The 17,991-nt window shown below is 46.5% G+C and overlaps 1 protein-coding gene across 2 annotated transcripts; it reads left to right on the forward strand.

Moving 5' to 3' along the window:
- The first annotated feature begins 2,825 nt into the window (after positions 1-2,825).
- On the forward strand, positions 2,826-12,833 carry NOB1 (NIN1 (RPN12) binding protein 1 homolog). 2 transcript variants are annotated; one of them, XR_009448892.1, is made up of 10 exons: positions 2,826-3,002; positions 3,086-3,218; positions 5,229-5,359; positions 7,835-7,906; positions 8,116-8,244; positions 8,345-8,536; positions 9,221-9,318; positions 10,518-10,662; positions 11,655-12,030; positions 12,106-12,242. XR_009448892.1 is itself a non-coding variant. In XM_059667610.1 (9 exons), the coding sequence occupies exons 1-9, from the start codon at positions 2,940-2,942 to the stop codon at positions 12,373-12,375; spliced, it is 1,233 nt and encodes a 410-aa protein (XP_059523593.1). In that variant the 5' UTR covers positions 2,835-2,939; the 3' UTR covers positions 12,376-12,833. The 2 variants fall into 2 exon arrangements, 1 of the variants encoding a protein (XP_059523593.1); XM_059667610.1 differs by lacking the exon at positions 11,655-12,030 and having other exon boundaries at positions 2,835-3,002; positions 12,106-12,833.
- Positions 12,834-17,991: the final 5,158 nt, after the last annotated feature.

Consider the following 17,991-nt stretch of genomic DNA (forward strand, 5'->3'; position numbering starts at 1 on the left):
GGCCGGGCCGCAGGTGTGGGACAACCGAGGCCGGGCCTGGGATCCTCTGCCCGGGAGGAGGCATTCTTATCCTCTGCGCGTTTATTTTTTATTTATTTTTTTATTTTTTCCTCTGCGCGTTTAAAAGTCGAAGCTTTTCCCACTCGCCGGAGTGCTCGCCCCCCAGCGATCAGTCGAGGACTTACTAATGCCGGTCGCTTACTCCTCCCACCAGCCCCGGGGTTGGATCTATCGTTAGCCCCACGTTACAGGTGAGAGGTAGCTGTTTAATCAAGTCATCAATAGTTGTAGTCCTGGCCGGTGTGGGCCACTTGGCTGGAACACTGCCCAGTACGCTGAAAGGTAGCGGGTTCCATTCCCCATCCTGTTAAGCACGGGGTCTCATAGCGACTGCATCTTCCGGTTGTTCTGGAAAGTAACTCGGGTTTTCACCGGCACGCCAGCAATGCCTTCTCTCTCTCGGAAGACCTCAATAAGTTATACATTGTCCTACATGTATTTGAAAGTGTTGTTCATGTAAACTGCTTTAAAGGGGCCAGATTTTCCTAATAATGTTTGAGATTTCCTCACTTTAAAAAAACAACAACATAAAAAAAACAGGAGCTCCACAAAAGTGAAGTGTTTCCATACACTGACGAACAAAAATAGATCCAGAGGCAAATGGCAGGGGAGGTAGGGGGGTTAGAGAGCAACCAGGGGACTTGTGTGCATGCATATTAGCATAATCAATGGACACACACCGGGGCGGTGGGCGCCTGCCTGGGGTGGGAATGGCGGGAGGGGGGTGTCAATGGGGGGATGCGGGAAAGAGACATATGTAAAACTTTAGACAATAAAAATTTTAAAAATTAAAAAAAAATGTGTTTCGGGGCTCACTTCACCTCAGAGACCCTGTCCCCGGCTACCCCGTCACCCTGTGCTACACCAGGCATCACCCTTCTTTCCCTGAACACCCTGCATGGATTTTCTTCATTTTTAAAAAATTTATTGATTGATTTTTAAAGAGCGATACATCGATTTGTTGTTCCATGTATTCGTGCATTCATTGGTTGTTTCTTGTATGTGCCCTGACCAGAGGTGGAACCCACAACCTTAGTGTATTGGGAGGACACTCTTAACCAACTGAGCTACCAACAAAAATATTTTTAAAAAAGAAATAAAAACAAAAAAACACGTGATGAACTGGAAAATTAGAAAAAGCCTTCAATTGGACAATTTAAGCAGGGTAGGTAGGGCAGGAGCCAGTCAGTAGCTCTGGCAGTTGAAGAGGTTAAGTGGTAAGAGCAGTTGAGATATGTGTCTGGAGAAGGAAAAAGGATGTGGGTAATGGCTACAGGCACGGAAGGATTTTTGGAAGTGGATGCATAAGTTATAATTGAGGGGTAAGATTGGAGGGGAGACTCGACAAAGAAGGCATGGGGATAAGCCAACATCGCTGAAGACTGGTGACCGAAAACTCGATTAACATTCAGCCAAAATTCACCAGCATGAATTTGTCATAGGCCAGACCTCAAAATGATGAAATCTCAGGTTTGAAAGGGAATTCAGAAATCATCCTGGACCTCTCAGTTCGATTCAGCAATGAGTGATTTGCTAGTATATAGTGCACCTTGCTTAGGGAAGTGGGGCAAGGATATTAAAGTAAATAAGACATAGACCCCTGGCTCCAAGTTATTCAAAATGAGATGGGGATGCTTACGCATCTGTCACTATAGTGGCACGGCGATGTTCAACAGGCGTGCCGTAATTTGTAAAACATGCAATACCTGACGGTTTAGTCATGGGCACTGACCTCTTTTCCCTTTGATTGTCAAATCAAAAAATGACAACAGCCAGCACAGCAATAGCTATCTGGTGTGAATGAGTCAAAATTATACCTATTTTTTGTTGTTATCAGATCAGCAAAACATGTATTTTTTTGGTGCGCTGCAGAATTTTATCAATTAGTTTGTGCCATGAGATGAGAAAGGTTGAAAATCACTGCTGTAGCGTCATGATTGAGAAAGTGGCTCGGAGTGGGTTTGCCTGAGTGTTACAACCATTTACTAGCCATGATAGCTGTATTGAATTGTCTCGAGTAGCTATCCCTTGACTGTAAAATAATACCTACCTTATAGACTTGTGATCATTAAAGTAGGTTATCTGTATTGACCGACTTTTTAACAATGACAACACACACTGGCTTTACATGTTCTTATCCAGCAAAGCTATCATTCAGAATAGAAGGTCAGATAAAGAGCTTCACGGATAAGAAAAAGCTAAAGGAGTTCATCACCACCAAACCAGTATTATATGAAATGCTGAAAGGTATTCTTTAAGAAGAGGAAGAAGAAAAAAGGTAAAGATAAAAATTATGAACAACAATTACATATCTATCAACAAGTGAATCTAAAAATCAAGTGAATAAAAAATCTGATGAACAGAATAAACTGGTGAATATAGTAGAACCAGGGGCATAGAAAGGGAGTGGACTGACAATTCTTGGGGGGAAAGGGGTGTGGGGGGTGTGGGAAGAGACTGAACAAAAACCGTGCACCTATGGATGAGGACAGTGGGGGGAGGGAGATAAGGGCAGAGGGTGTGGTGGGAACCGGGTGGAGGAGAGCTATGGGAGGAAAAAAGTAACAACTGTAATAATCTTAACAATAAAGATTTAATTTAAAAAAAAATAAAAATAAAATAAAAGTTAAAAAAAATAAAGCGCTAAGACCTGGATGCTGAAACCTATTTCCCCAGGTATCGCCCCCTCACACCCTCAGGGTTCGGCTCCGCCCCCAGCTCCTGGCCGGCGCAGTGCGCATGCGCACAAGTAGCCGGAGCTGATTGGTGCCGGAGTGGCCGCCAGGGGGCGCCGCTCAGTTGCGGCCGTTCCTCCGGCTCCCGAGGCCGGAGTGGGACGCAGGGACGGGCGCAGGCGCGCTCGGGGTCGCCTAGCCAAGATGGCGCCGGTGGAGCACGTTGTGGCGGACGCCGGGGCATTCCTGCGGGACGCGGCTCTGCAGGTACGGGGAGCTCGGGTGGCGGGGAGCAGGGTGTGGGCCGGCGGCCCGCGCGGGGGCGATGAGCTGGGCCGGTCTCCGTGCAGGACATTGGGAAGAACATCTACACCATCCGGGACGTGGTCACCGAGATTCGGGACAAGGCCACGCGCCGGCGACTCGCCGTCCTGCCCTACGAGCTGCGTTTCAAAGAGCCCTTCCCGGAATACGTGCGGCTGGGTGAGTGCCTCTGCCCCGGCGGCCCATGGCGGAGCCGGGTCCGGGGTGCGGATGGGGCCGGCTCGGGTGCGAGTTGGGGTGGGGCCCCTTGATCAGCAGCTGGTTTAGGAACCTCAGGTTCTCGGGAGGCGGTGGGAGGAAAAGCTTCCCGATCTGCGTCCGCGGGGTCGTGCCAGTGACTGGCTCTGCCCTGGGTGTGACACTCAGACCGTCTCGGCCTCGATCGCCTCGTGTGTAAAATGGGAGCAATAACAGCGCCCGCCTCCGTGGCTGCTGGGAGCGTTAAGTGAGCTCTGCCGCTCAGCATAGTGGCTAGTGCCTGGCAACCATTCGGTGAGTGAGTTTGGATTAAAAATAAAAGAGCCTGGATTTCTTACTCTTGCCCATGTCTTTTTTTTAAATATATTTTATTGATTTTTTTTTAAGAGAGGAAGGGAGAGGGATAGAGAGTTAGAAACATAGATGAGAGAGAAACATCTATCAGCCGCCTCCTGCACACTCCCCACTGGGGGATGTGCCCGAAACCAAGGTAATGCCTTTGGCCGGAATCGAACCTGGGACCCTTCAGTCCGCAGGCCGACGCTCTATCCACCTAGCCAAACCGGCCAGGGCTCTTGCCCATGTCTTTTCGGTAGATCAGAGTGGTCATTGGTTTGGGTAATTGTTTTGGAAATGGAGGCCAGGCTCAACTCAGAAAAACAAGGGGTGGCCTTTGGCTTTCCATCAGTCCTGAAAGAAAACGAAACAGTTACACTTGGCTTGGGCGTCAGCATTGATCTCTCCTTAGGGATCAAGGTGCCGGTGCCCAGGAAAAGTCCCGAAACAAGTATACAAGACGAGTGCGGATGGGAGAGTTGGAAGGGGGCGACCTCAGCAAACGTACCTCAATCAGATTGAGGACGTTTTTAGCAAAGGCCAGCTTAGGAGTAGCCTAATTAAGTTAATAACAATGTACCTACCTATATAGCTTAAGTTTAAAAAATTTGGCTCTCAAAAGAAATTTCCATCGTTGTACTGTTGATATTGGGCTCTGTTGACTATTGAGTTTGTCGACCACTGTCCTAGGTGGCTGGAAGTGTTTGTGGGGTTTCGGGGCTGATAATGAAAATGTTTGCTACACTGTTAGTTTGTGATTCTTCTGTAGCTTTTCCCACCAACTTACTGTGAAAGCTTTAAGGGGGAGTTACTGCATCTTTCAGAACAAATACTAATAGCATGTAGTAGGATTTGGTTGAAGGATGACATGCAAAGCTTTTAACACAGTGCCTCGTATGAGATAATACTAGTAAATGCCCAGTGCAATTGCTGCTGTAAAGTGGTATCCGCTTTTAGGAAATGTAAGCAGTATAGTTACGGTCCCATGTGGCCGTGTAGCACAAGACCTCTTTCTGTTAATATGTCAGAAAATGTCATTGTGCATGTTTATTGTTGATGTCTCAGGAGAATAACAATAACAGCAGCTGGCATTTACAATGTGGTAAACATGGGGGGGGGGAGGTTGTTATTTTAATACATAAAAACTGTCCAATATGTATTACAAAGCAACCAATATATATATATTTTTTTTTCCATCATAGACTACAACAGATATTGGCCGGATTAACTTTCCATCCCACTTTGGAATCTGGTCATCCATTCTATTAATCTCAATTGTTAAACATCAAAGAATTTTAGAACTGGGAGAGAAGAGACCTTCTATTCTGACATAATACCAAAAACTCATCATTTGCAAATATCATGCTAACTTTGAGTGCCTTCCTATTAACTTTGTTCTCCCGTTCCTCATTTGTACTCAATAAGGATATCACAGTAAACCTAACTGGCATGAATCTTGGTGGTAGAGAATGTAGATGTCAGCTATGATTAGAAAAAAGATGAGGAAATGGATGGTAGTCTTAAGAGGTTTTTCTTGACATATTGATCCTAAGTTCTTTTCAGACTTTCATTATCTTTATCTGCGGTCATATGACTTTTTGCCTCTAAATGAAGTTGAGACTCTTTTGTTTACAGTGACTGAGTTTTCAAAGAAAACTGGAGACTATCCCAGCCTCTCTGCCACAGACATCCAAGTGCTGGCACTTACCTACCAGCTGGAGGCAGAGTTTGTTGGGGTGTCACACTTAAAACAAGAACCAGAAAAGGTAAATCGGGAGGACTGTTGGTTTTGGGGTTTTTTTTTTTTTGTTTTGACTTTTTTATTATGGGGAGTGTCAGATACACAAAAATAGAAGGAACGGACCCCGGGTCCCCACCGTTCTGCTTCCACGGTTATCAACTTACGATCTGTTTTCCTCTCTACTGACCCAGCCCTTTTGAACTTAGACATCATATTTCACTGATAGGTGTGTCTCTTTTAAAAAATAACCACAAAACCATCCTTATTATATACCTATAACATTCTAATAATTAACTCCCTAGTCTTATCAAAATAACCAGTTAGCATTCACATTTCCCAATTTTATAAAAATGTAAAAATAGCTTATTTGTTTGGATCAAGTTCCAAATAAGGGTCAAACATTGCAGTTAGCAAATGTGTGTAAGTCTTTTGATTTGTAGGTTCTTGGGAAGATTGGTTAAATTTGAAAAATGCAGAAAGTGTGAAAATAAGCGACATTCTCACTTTTTTTTAAACTAGAAATTTTTCAGAAGCAAGAACACTAGGTGCTTGTGTGTTGTTGTTTTTTTTGTTTGCTTGTTTTGTTTTGTTTTGTTTTAAACCCTGACACCAGAATTCTGGGTTCCTGTTGTGCTTTTGGGGACTTGGCTGCCTTGCCCAGGTTGAAGAGACTAATCCAGGGGTGGGCAAACTTTTTGAGTCGAGGACCACAATGGGTTCTTAAACTGAACCGGAGGGCCGGAACAAAAGCATGGATGGAGTGTTTGTGTGAACTAATATAAATTCAAAGTAAACATCATTACATAAAAGGGTACGGTCTCTTTTTTTTTTTTTTTTTTTTAGTTTTATTCATTTCAAACGGGCCGGATCTGGCCCGCGGGCCATAGTTTGCCCACGGCTGGACTAATCTATCTGTGCCTGGGCCCTATTGGCTCTTTCAAGGTCAGAGAAGTTGGGGAGCCAGATAATTAACCTTATAATAATTCATTTCAAATAGTGCTGACAAAGAATTGCTTGCTCTCCTCTGCCTTAAGTCATCAAAACCACAGTGGGCTCACGTTCCTATACCTGCCAGAACTGTCCTCAGCTTGTTTTCATGTAGGTTTAGAGTCCTTCACTCCAGAAAGTCTAAAAAAGTGATGCCTAAACTATAGACTTCTGCATGTCACTGGAATGTTTTTTGGGTGTCTTTTTGGGGGGTGAGGGGGGGGAGAGGTTTGAATGGAATAGTTGTACTGACTCTGTGACATACCTGGGTTTCTGTTTGGCATCCACCTATTCCTAAATCTTAGAAATTGCCTTTTCCTGCAGCCTTTTGGGCAGGACTTACATATTTTGTATTTTGTATCAGAAGCTTTTTTTTTTTTTTTTTTTAATATTTTTATTGATTTTTTACAGAGAGGAAGGGAGAGAGATAGAGAGTCAGAAACATCGATGAGAGAGAAACATCGATCAGCCGCCTCCTGCACATCCCCCACTGGGAATGTGCCTGCAACCCAGGTACATGCCCTTGTCCGGAATCGAACCTGGGACCTTTCAGTCCGCAGGCCGACGCTCTATCCACTGAGCCAAACCGGTTTCGGCTGTATCAGAAGCTTTAAAACAGCCTATCTTTTCACTAAGAGCAGTTCACTCTTAGGCATTTATCCTAAGGATGTAACCAAAGATACCTTTGAGTTGCCTGGCCGCGGTGGCTCAGTGATTGAGCGCCAACCTGTGAACCAGGAGGTCACAGTTCGGTTCCCGGTCAGGGCATATGCCCAAGTTGCGGGCTCAATCCTCAATCGGGCAGAAGGCAGCTGATCAATGAACCTCTCACATCATTGACATATAAAAAGATATATACAAACAAACAAACAACGCTATTTTTGAGTTTATGGATGGTGGTGTTCGCTACAGCTTTATGGATAAGGACAAAAAAAGAAACGTCCCAAAGCGGTCATTTGGTGGTGGAATCGCGGAGTAATTACTCAGTCATGTGCCGCATAATGACATCTCCGTCAGCGCCGAACCACACGGACGGCGTGTATACCATATGGCCTCGGTGTGGAACAGGCTACACCACCCGGGTTCATGTAGGTGCATCCATGATGTTAGCACAATGAGGAAACTGCCTAATGACGCATCTTCCAGAATGTGTCCTTGTCTTTAAATGGCACGTGACTGTATGTATTTATATTTTCCGGTTCTTTTTTTTTTTTTTTTTAATTTTATTGATTTGAGAGAGAGAGAAACATAGATTTGTTGTTCCACTTATTTATGCATTCATTGGTTGATTCTTGTATGTACTCTGACTGGGATCAAACTCACAGCCTTGGGGCATTGGGATGATGCTCTAACCAACTGAGCTACCTGGCCAGACTTCCAGTTTTTTTAAACACTGAATATCTTTTACTTCAGTAACCGAGGGAAAATACTGTTTTCTCTTTTAATTACTCTTCCATGTTGAATTTTCAAACTGTATTTCTTTGCTTAGAGCTGTCACTTTTTTCTTTTTAAGGCTAAAGTGAGCTCATCGATTCAGCACCCCGAAACTCCTCTACACATTTCTGGTTTCCATCTGCCCTCAAAGGTAATTCCTTAGACAAGTCATGCTCATCATGCCCTTTCTGCCACAAGTCACATCTCCACAAGTTAACTGTTTACACTGAACCAGATTTACCTAGACTAATATTATAGTTTGTCCCGCCCTGTCTGGTCTGACTTGTATGTCATATATATCATATCATACGTAGCCCTCTCAGTGTTCAGGTCTTAAAATTGTTATTATGTTAACCTTAGCCTAGACCCCCACGAGAAGCAGTGGAACATGAACACCCAGCCGGTGAGCCTGAGGACCTGGAATTCAGTTCCTTCATGTTTTGGAGGAACCCTTTGCCTAATATTGATCGTGATCTGCAGGAGCTGTTGGTAAGGCCCTGATGACTACCTTCTCCTGGTGACAAACAGCACACTAGCTTCTCCTTTTGCTCCTGTGGGCTGGAGGTTCGTGAATTCTGTTATGTTTCAGATCGACGAAGGCGAGGATGTTCCAAGTGAGGAGGAAGAGAATGGGTTTGAAGAAAGGAGAGATGAAGGTAGTGATGACGATGGGGGGTGGATAACCCCCAGCAACATCAAGCAGATCCAGCGGGATTTTGAACAGTGCGCCGTCCCGAAGGACGTGCGGGTCGGCTGCGTGACCACAGACTTCGCCATGCAGGTGGGTGGAGGGCACCCGTTAGCGCTGGGCTTAGTGTCATACCTGTCCCTCTGAGGGTTGGGGGTCTGTACAGGGTTATTGTTTTAATGGCTCTAGAAACTTTGCCTGTGTTCTTCGGTAATTTTTAGTTTGCTTGGAGGCTAGAGAATCATAACATGACGGAATGTCAATGTAAGAGCAAAACATCAATTGGCTGCCTCCTGCCAATTACTGGGGATCGAGCCCAAAAACCAGGCATGTACCCTGACCGGGAATCGACCTGGCAACCGTTTGGTGCATGGGACGATACCCAGCCACTAAGCCACACAAGCCAGGGCTAAGACATTAAACTTTGTTTTCATAATCTGTTGGTGCTTTTCTTTTACACAATGTTCTTTGCTCAGTTAAGTACTCCGGGAAAGCATAGAGGGTTTCCAGGTCAGAAATGAGTATATTTGCTCTGACAAAATAAATGTCTCTGTTAAGAGACATTGCTGAGCACAGATCCCAGCTCTTGAGGTAACTCTGGGTCCTTGCCCTACTTTACTTATCTTGAGAGCCACCCTAAGCTTGCTTTTCCTTAGCAGAAGTCCTTTAGGAGCCCAACCAAGGTGTGTGAAGTTCCTTCAACTGTCATTATACAGATGTTAAGAGAAAATTGAGTTGTGCTCTGAGTTCAGTGCCGCTTTAACTTGTTGGTTGCAGAATGTTCTGCTTCAGATGGGGCTGCACGTGCTGGCGGTGAACGGCATGCTGATCCGGGAGGCCCGGAGCTACATCTTGCGCTGCCACGGCTGTTTCAGGTAAGTAGCTGATCATCGAACCCGTGCCCTCTGCCGAACACTCTCCTCTCTTCCTGTCCCTTCTACAAACTTCCTGAAGGAGAGCCTTGCCTTGCGTACCTCATTCATATGTATACCTCATCCCACCAGGCAATGAAACCCCTGGGACAGACTGCCAGTAGCCGCCCACCTGAGAAATCGAGGGAGGCGTTTTTAGTCCTTATTGTAGTGGCATAGGATTTAGGACAGGGGTCCTCAAACTTTTTAAAAGGGGGCCAGTTCACTGTCCCTCAGACCATTGGAGGGCCGGACTATAGTTTAAAAAAAAAAACACAAAAAAAACTATGAGCAAATTCCTATGCACACTGCACATACCTTATTTTGAAGTAAAAAAAGAAAACGGGAACAAATACAATATTTGTATTTGCATGTGGCCCGTGGGCCATAGTTTGAGGACCCCTGATTTAGGGTGTGGGTTCTGAAGCAAAGAGCCCTCCTTACTTGGTAATAAGTACTGAAATACTTACTGATGAAATGATGCCAGAGATTTTCTTTGAAATACGTAAGTGGGAGGTCCATCGTTGGGGCTTTAGTGGATAGAAAAGAGGCAAGGCCTTGAGGTCTGTCCTCAACACCCACACCTATGTCCTCTATGATTCGTTAATACATTATTGGCACCTCCAGAACCACCTCCTGGCTTAATGCCCAGGCTCACATGTGGGGACACAGTATTTCGAGCTGTAATAATCCTCCCCTGAGAAAGCACGGTGATGTTAAGAGCACTGAACCTGGAGCCGGACTCCCTGGCTTTTTACCTGCCCTGTGAGCTGTGTCATCTTGAAAGCTACCTTACCTTACCCCCTTGTGTAAATTGAAGGTAGTAGCAACCTCATAGGATTGGTTTAATATGAAACTTGTAGACGAATGCCTGACAAAGCTCAGTAAGGATTTGTTATTAAGGTGGCAATATGCTCAGTTTTCATTGTGTCATTTCCCTTCGCCTCAGAAACGCAGCTGCAGTTTGGTTGTCGTCAGCATGAGGCCGAAAGGCCTTGGTCTATGCCGTGTACAGTGTTTGGGGTCTGAACAGAGAGATTGTTTAGACTCCCCATTTCTTGTCGTTCCCTCCTCCTCTTGAGTCCTGTGACTCATCTTGTGCTCTGGGGACAAGGTTGGCTGCTTGTGGCTCCAGTCCGAAGCATCTGCTTTTATGTCTCCAGGACAACCTCCGACATGAGCCGAGTGTTCTGTTCACACTGTGGAAACAAGACCCTGAAGAAAGTCTCTGTGACTGTCAGCGACGACGGGACCCTGCGGATGCACTTTTCCCGCAACCCCAAGGTGCTGAACCCGCGAGGCCTCCGGGTGAGTGGCGTGTCTCTCAGCCTCCAGCGGCAGGGCGTAGGGCTGGGAAAGCGAGGCCTCTTAGCACCGGCATCGAAACGAACGGAGGACAGAAAATCCTCGTGGTTCCTGCAGGATAGTTACTGAGAGCCTGTCATCAGTGCAGATGGGGGTGAGGTTTCTGAGGAGCTGGCAGTTTAATGAGAAATAGCCAGTAACTCCAGGCAGTCACAAGGGCCAAGTGCGTGTGGGGCCACAAGAGGGCGGTCATTCACAAGGTGGCGGGTAGATTTGTGCACCTGGTTGGGGTGGGCAGGATTTCCAGAAGCTCCGTGGACCAGAGAGGAAGAGGTGTCTACATGCACAGCACAGAAGAGAGGCCCAGCTGAGTACACAGCCATGTATTTGTTCTAAGGAATCGAGAGAGAAGGGTTGGAGACAAAGGACTACGAGAGCGTAGCCAGCCTGGCACTGAGTTCTCCAAGTGGCCACTGCCTCTAATGCGCGAGAAGAAATTTTTTTTTACTTTGTATTTCGAAATCATTTTAGATGTATAGAAAAGTTGCAAAAATAATACAAATAGTGCCCACCCACCCTTCACTTAGATTTCACAAAGATTTTAATCTTTGAGGCCATATTCCAACTTTGCCACAAATTTCCTGTAACGTTATCATTGGTGATAAGCGACTTACGGAAAGATACTCTAATGCCGTGTAATACTGTTTCTCATCCAACTTCAACTCGTGGTTAAAGTACCTGAATCAGTTTTCACAGTGATGGTTGCCAAGTGGTGATTTTCTAATTCCATCATTCTTTCTACATGAGCTGGCATTCTGCTGTCAAGAGGAATTTCTCCTCTTGATGTATTCATTTATGTGAGTGTGGTCTATGGACTTTTAGTCTTCAGGCTGTGATCCATCACCATCATATTTACTTAGATGTTCACACTGTTTATAGAGGCCCTTCAGCCTGGCTTCTGTGTCCCAATTATTTGAACATTTTCCACTTTCCAGCATAGCAAGATGTTCCGACTCTTATAGTGCCCTGCCCTGGAATCGGCCATTTCTCTGAGCAGCTCTGGGTCATCTTTATGAAGAATGGCTTTTAGAAGCAAATATCTTGGCACTTGTGTGCTCATTGTCCTAGGGTGGTGTCTCTGTCCAGGTGGGCAGAGATGGTGAATATATACATGTGTGTATGGATACACATGTACTAAAAATTGAATTTATAACTTCAGTTTCAACTGAACACTACAGAGTTCATTCTAGCCCCTCTCATCTGTGAGTTGAGGAGAGGATCAAGTGGGAAGATGCATGTCACGTGCTTAGCGTGTAGCAGGCGGTGGATGAGACTACATTGATGTCATCCGCCTGCATCCAGAGCTGTCATGTAAGCTGACGTTAACAGGATCTGACTTGTATGAAAATGGATCACCGTCCTTCTAATGGCCTTTCTTATTTGCAGTATTCACTTCCCGCTCCCAAAGGGGGCAAATATGCCGTCAACCCTCATCTGACTGAGGACCAGCGCTTCCCTCAGCTGCGACTCTCCCGCAAGGCCCGGCAGAAAACGGATGTGTTTGCCCCTGACTATGAGGCTGGGGTATCTCCCTTTGCAGAGAACGACATCTCCAGCCGCTCAGCTACCCTGCAGGTCCGAGACAACACTTTGGGGGCCGGGAGGAGACGGTTAAATCCCAATGCTTCCAGAAAGAAGTTTGTGAAGAAAAGGTGAAGTGCAAGTTCCGCAGGCAAACTGGACAGCTGCTGCCGCTGCCAAGTTCTGGGATCTCATTTCCACTTGCATCTGGATGGAAAGAACAGGCCCGACTCCTGCCTGTTTCTCATGACTCCTCATGTGGAGGGTGGGCTGGGTCTGCGGTTGGACTAGGCCATGCCTGGGCCCGAGAGCACCCAGAGCTGGGGTTCCTGCCATGTGGAGGGGGTTTGCTGAAAACAGAACCGTGCCCTGGATCGAACCTTCGACCTCAAAAGAAGGGAACATCCAAGTGATAATATTTTTCTAATAAATGTGGTTGTAAACTTCTGTGCATTTTCATTAAATAAGCCAAATTTTTCTCAAGTAATTTGAAGGCTAACACCTGAGGTATACACCAAGAGCAAGCATTTAGATTTATCTTTTTGGGGAAGAAATATACTAAATTTGTTAAAATAAAACTAAGTGTTACCATTTCTCTTTTTTGTTTTACTTTAAAGCATTTCGGTCATTCAGGAAAGTTGAGTGTTGTGAACTCCCATAGAGCCTTTCACCGCGACTTCCCCATCTTTAGCATTTTTTCTCATTTGCTCTTTATCTTCCTATGCACACAGTACAAAGTATCTCCTAGGAAAGGGTGTTCTTTTATGTAACCAAAGTACAGTGATCAAGTTTCAGAAATTTGACACATTATTACCTAATATGTAACAGTTCACATTTTACTATATTGTCCCAAATACTGTCCTGGCTTTTCCCTTCCATTCTAAAGTTTCTCAGCCTTCGTCTTTAGTGAAAGGTACATTTTTAAACAATCCCAGACGGTTTTTAAACGTCCCTCCCTCAGGGTCTGGCAGATTGTTTCCTCAGGGGCCCGGTTTTCACTTTGGGCGGGAATGCCACCTGAGTGATGATTAGGTCCTCAGTGCCTTGCACGGAGGGATGTTAACTCTGACTGCTTGGTAACATGAACCTGCTGAGTCCCAACATCTCCGTAGTTCTTGCATTGATAGTCTGTACATACAGCGCCACCTTCAGAAGCTCCTTAAATTCAGTTTTTCCTTTACGGTAATCTTACCATTTGGTATAGAGTTCACTTGTTAATTGTTTTGCTTAAAATTTAAGATTTTTCTGTTTTTCGAATCCTCACTCAAGGATATGTTTTTATTGATAAGAGAGAAAGAAAAAACATCAATCGGTTGCCTCCTGCACATGTCTCAACCGGGGATCAAATCCACAATACTCCAACCAACTGAGCCACCTTGCCAGGGCAATGTCTTTTTTTATTTTTTATATTTTTATTGATTTCAGAGAGGGAGAGAAACATCAATGATGAGAGAGCTTGATTGGCTGCCTCCTGCACACCCCCCATTGGAGATCAAGCCCACAACCCAGGCATGTGCCCTTGACCAGATTCGAGCCCGGGACCCTTCAGTCCACAGGCTGATGCTCTATCCACTGACCCAAACCAGCTAGGGCCCATTTTTTAAAATACGAAAACATACATTTCCAAAAGTCAAAACTATATATATAGAAGGCTAAGCTACCGTTCGACTAACTGGCCGGTGTATATGACATGCACCGACCACCCGGGGCAGGAGCTGTCGAGCTGCAGTGACTTGGCAGCAGCGGTTCTCGAGTGACGCATCCCAGAACCAGAGAGGACGACCCCCATTCCTCGAGGGGCAGCGCAATTCCACCTTCGGTCGTGGGTTATGTTGTTGCTGGGGCACTGTCAGCCCCCAATCCAGTTTACTGCCGAGCTGCCGTGAGTTGGCAGCAGTGGTTCTCGGGGGACGCACCCTGGGACCAGAGAGGAGGGAGCCCGATGCCTTTCGATGCGCACAAATCCATGCACCGGGCCACTAGTATAAAGACATAAACAGGATGCTGAGAGCTAGATGCCATTTCCTCCCCTCCTACTTCTCCTTAACCTCTATAATTTCATTTGTTTCTGATTTAGCATTATGTGTTCTTTTACAAATAAAAGTGCGTTACATTTCCTTTTTTCTCCCACTAAAGGTAGTAAACTATCTTTTTCCCCCTGGAAATCCCTCCATATCAGCTCCTAGAGTTCTACCTTACTCCCTTTACCAGCTGCCTAGTACTTGGCTGTGAAAAGCTACCAATTCAAGCACTTAACCGTATTACAGGTTCTATGTTAAGTACTTCATCTACATTAGCCCGTTTAATCCATGGAACATCGTGATGAGCCACCAGAACTGCTATCTCCAGCTGTCTTGAGCTACAAGAGGTTAAGTGTCTTGCTCAAAATCACGCAGCCTCAGTCTCCAGGCCAAGTTTTCAACTTGGCCCATCTGTGCTTTCATGCAACAAATTTATGAGTCAAAGATCATAGAAAACGGGCTGAACACTTTGTGTTTCCCCTCACCCACCATCCTTGTTAAACTCATACTTGGGTGCCACAATCGCACCAGTTGGGTGTCTAGAGAGAATTTCCAGAAGGAAAAGGTGGAATGCAGGCATCTCCTTGAGTTATGAAGCCACGGTGCTGGGAGACGAGGATGGCTAGGATTCACAGGACAGGATATTGGAGAGGAGAGAGCATTGCAGACAGCTTGCTCTAAAGGTCTGCATGGGGATCCCTTGAGTCCTCAGCTAAGTTTTGAGAAACACATCATACATATCAAGAGCTTCCCAAAGCTGGAGAAAGACCCCCAACAAGGCAGAGAAAATTCTACTCGGCGTTCACACAAGGCCAGGAATAGCTCAGGTTCCCACTGAGCAGAGTGGAAAATTTCTTAACTCAGAGGCATATGGCAGGTACTCAGGGGTGGGAACCAATTATCTCTAGACCAAAGGCTGCTCTGCTCCTGCCCACAAAGCAGGACACACAGGAACATGGGATGTCCCGCACACGGGCGTGTGCTTTGTGCAGTAGTGATTGTGGTAGTGAGACAAGAGGGCAGGACAGGATGGGGTCTACAGTGGAAGAATCATTTATCCCCTAATCCCAAGGACCTGTTCCCTCCAGGGATCCTTGGCTGGTAGCCATGGGAACCACAAAAGACAACAGATGCCCAGGTCCCCAGACAGGCCTGAGCGTGGCTCTGAGCTACTGTAGTAATTCTGTCATCTGCAGCTCAGAGAAAAGCAAGAGAGCTTTGAGGACTTCTTGTGCAAAAAAAGCAACCAGACATGTGGGCGCAGGCCCTTAGCAGGTGACTAATGAGGCTGTTTGTGTTCTTTCGGGAATGCGGGGGGGGGGGGGGGGGGGGGGCTCCTGAGGATTCTCCTACCCCTGCTCTTTGTTTCTAGATAATGAAGGCTGTCAGCAGATCTTCCTGCAGCTCTAGGTGCTGGCCTGCTCCCTGGGGACTAGGGGGAGGCCTTGAGCACTATTTTCAGTTGACACACAATGCCTGGGACATACATACTCCTCTTGGCACAGAGGCCTGCTCAGATAAGATCATGGAAAATGGACAATCTTAAACTAACAGCAAATAAAAAGCTGGAGGGACCTTTAAGGCAATGCAGCCCAAACCGGTTTGTTTGTTTGTTTTCCAAAACCGGATTTTTAAAGTTGGGGCAACCAAGGCTCAGAGAGATCATTAGCAGTTGACCTGGAGCTAGACTCAAGAATTCTGATAGCAAGTAACAACTGGGAGCTGGCTCTGGAGTACACCATTGACTAGCGATGTAGCCATGACAAGTCACATAATTACTTGGTGTAAACAATTTTATTCCTTACCTCACATCATACTCAAAAACTACTTCAAAGTGGATCAAAAACCTAAATATAAGAGCTAACACTATAAAACTCTTAAAAGAAATTATATATATATATATACATGTATATATGTATATATATATACGTGTATATATGTGTGTATATATATATATATATATATATATATATACATACATACATACTAGGGGCCCGGTGCACGAAATTCGTGCACTGGGTGTGTGTGGGGAGGGGAGTGTCCCTCAGCCCAGCCTGCCCTCTCTCACATACTGGGAGCCCTCAGGCGTTGACCCCCATCACCCTCCAATCGCAGGATCGGCCCCTTGCCCAGGCCTGATGCCTCGGCCAGAGGCACAGACCCCCATCACCCTCCGATCGCCTGATCGGCCCCTTGCCCAGGCCTGACGCCCCCGCCAGAGGCATAGACCCCCATCACCCTCCGATCGCCTGATTGGCCCCTTGCCCAGGCCTGACGCCTCTGCCAGAGGTGTCAGGCTTGGACAGGGGACCCCCATCTCCCCCTGATCACTGGCTCTGGCCCCCGCCCAGGCCTGAGGCCTCTGGCCCAGGAATCATGCCTGGGCAGGGGACCCCCATCTCCCTCTGATCGCTTGCTCCACCCCCCGCCCAAGCCTGACGTCTCTGACCCAGGCTTCAGGCCTGGGCAAGGGGACCATCATATCCCCCCAATCCCTGGCTCCGCCCCCCACCCAGGCCTGATGCCTCGGCCAGAGGAGTTGACCCTCATCACCCTCTGATCACCAATCACCGGATCGGCCCCTTGACCAGGCCTGAGGCCTCTGGCCTAGGTGTCCGGCTCGGGCAGCGGGGACCCGCAGCTGCAGCGGCCCCGCGATCGTGGGCTTCGCTTTAGGCCCAGGCAAGGGACCCCTAGCTCCCGGGACTGCCAGCTTCGACCGTGCCCAGCTCCCATCGCTGGCTCCACCCCTACTTCCTGCTATCACTGGCCAGGGCAGCAAAGGCACCTGATTTCCGATCATGGCTGAGGGGGCAGGGCAAAGGCGGCCCCAGGGCCGCCTTTGCCCTGCCCCCCAGCTCTTAGCTCCCCCCTGGGTTTCCGATCACTGTCAGTGGCAGGGGGCTTCTTCCTGCTTTCCCTTTCGCCTCCCTGCATTGTGCCTACATATGCAAATTAGCCGCCATCTTGTTGGCAGTTAACTGCCAATCTTAGTTGGCAGTTAACTGCCAATCATAGTTGGCAGTTAATTTGCATATAGCCCTGATTAGCCAATGAAAAGGGTATCGTTGTACGCCAATTACCATTTTTCTCTTTTATTAGATAGGATGTGTGTGTGTGTGTATATATATATATCTTCATGACCTTACGTTAGGTAAGTTAGACTCCACAAAAATTTAAAAGGTATATGATTCCAAAGGCACCATTGAGAAAGTGAAAAGACAACCCAAGGAATGGGAGAAAATATTTGTAAACTATATATCTGATAAGGAACTTCTACAAAGAACTCTTACAACCCAATAAAAAGACAAATAATCCAATTTTAAAATGTGCAAAGGATTTGAATAAATATTTCTCCAAAGAAATAGATAAATGGTCAACAATCACATGAAAGATGTTCAGCGTGAAGAGTCATGAAGGAAATGCAACTCAAAACAACGATGAGATACCACTTCGCACACACAGGATGGCCACAATAAATAAGACAGACAATAAAGAGTGTTGGTGAGGAGCCTGGGCACGTGTGGCTCAGTTGGTTGAGCACTGTCCCCTGCATGGATGGGGGTGGAGGGGTTGTGGTGGGGGCGAGGGAGGTGGGGAGGACTGGTCAGGGTATATGCCCAGGTTGTGGGTTCAATCCCTAGTCAGGGTATGTACAGGAGGCAACCAATCAATGTTTACTTTTCTCTCTCCCTCTCCCTTCCTCTCTAAAATCAATAAAAACATATCT

This window comes from Myotis daubentonii, chromosome 15 (assembly GCF_963259705.1).
Source record: "Myotis daubentonii chromosome 15, mMyoDau2.1, whole genome shotgun sequence".
In the NCBI taxonomy this organism is placed as follows: domain Eukaryota; kingdom Metazoa; phylum Chordata; class Mammalia; order Chiroptera; family Vespertilionidae; genus Myotis; species Myotis daubentonii.

Excerpts from the sequence above, each read along its gene's own strand:
- NOB1 (XM_059667610.1), top strand. The coding sequence starts at position 2,940 with ATGGCGCCGGTGGAGCACGTTGTGGCGGACGCCGGGGCATTCCTGCGG. Across the intron at positions 3,003-3,085 it reads TGCGGGACGCGGCTCTGCAG|GACATTGGGAAGAACATCTA; the intron begins GTACGGGGAGCT and ends GTCTCCGTGCAG. Across the intron at positions 7,907-8,115 it reads GTTTCCATCTGCCCTCAAAG|CCTAGACCCCCACGAGAAGC; the intron begins GTAATTCCTTAG and ends TGTTAACCTTAG.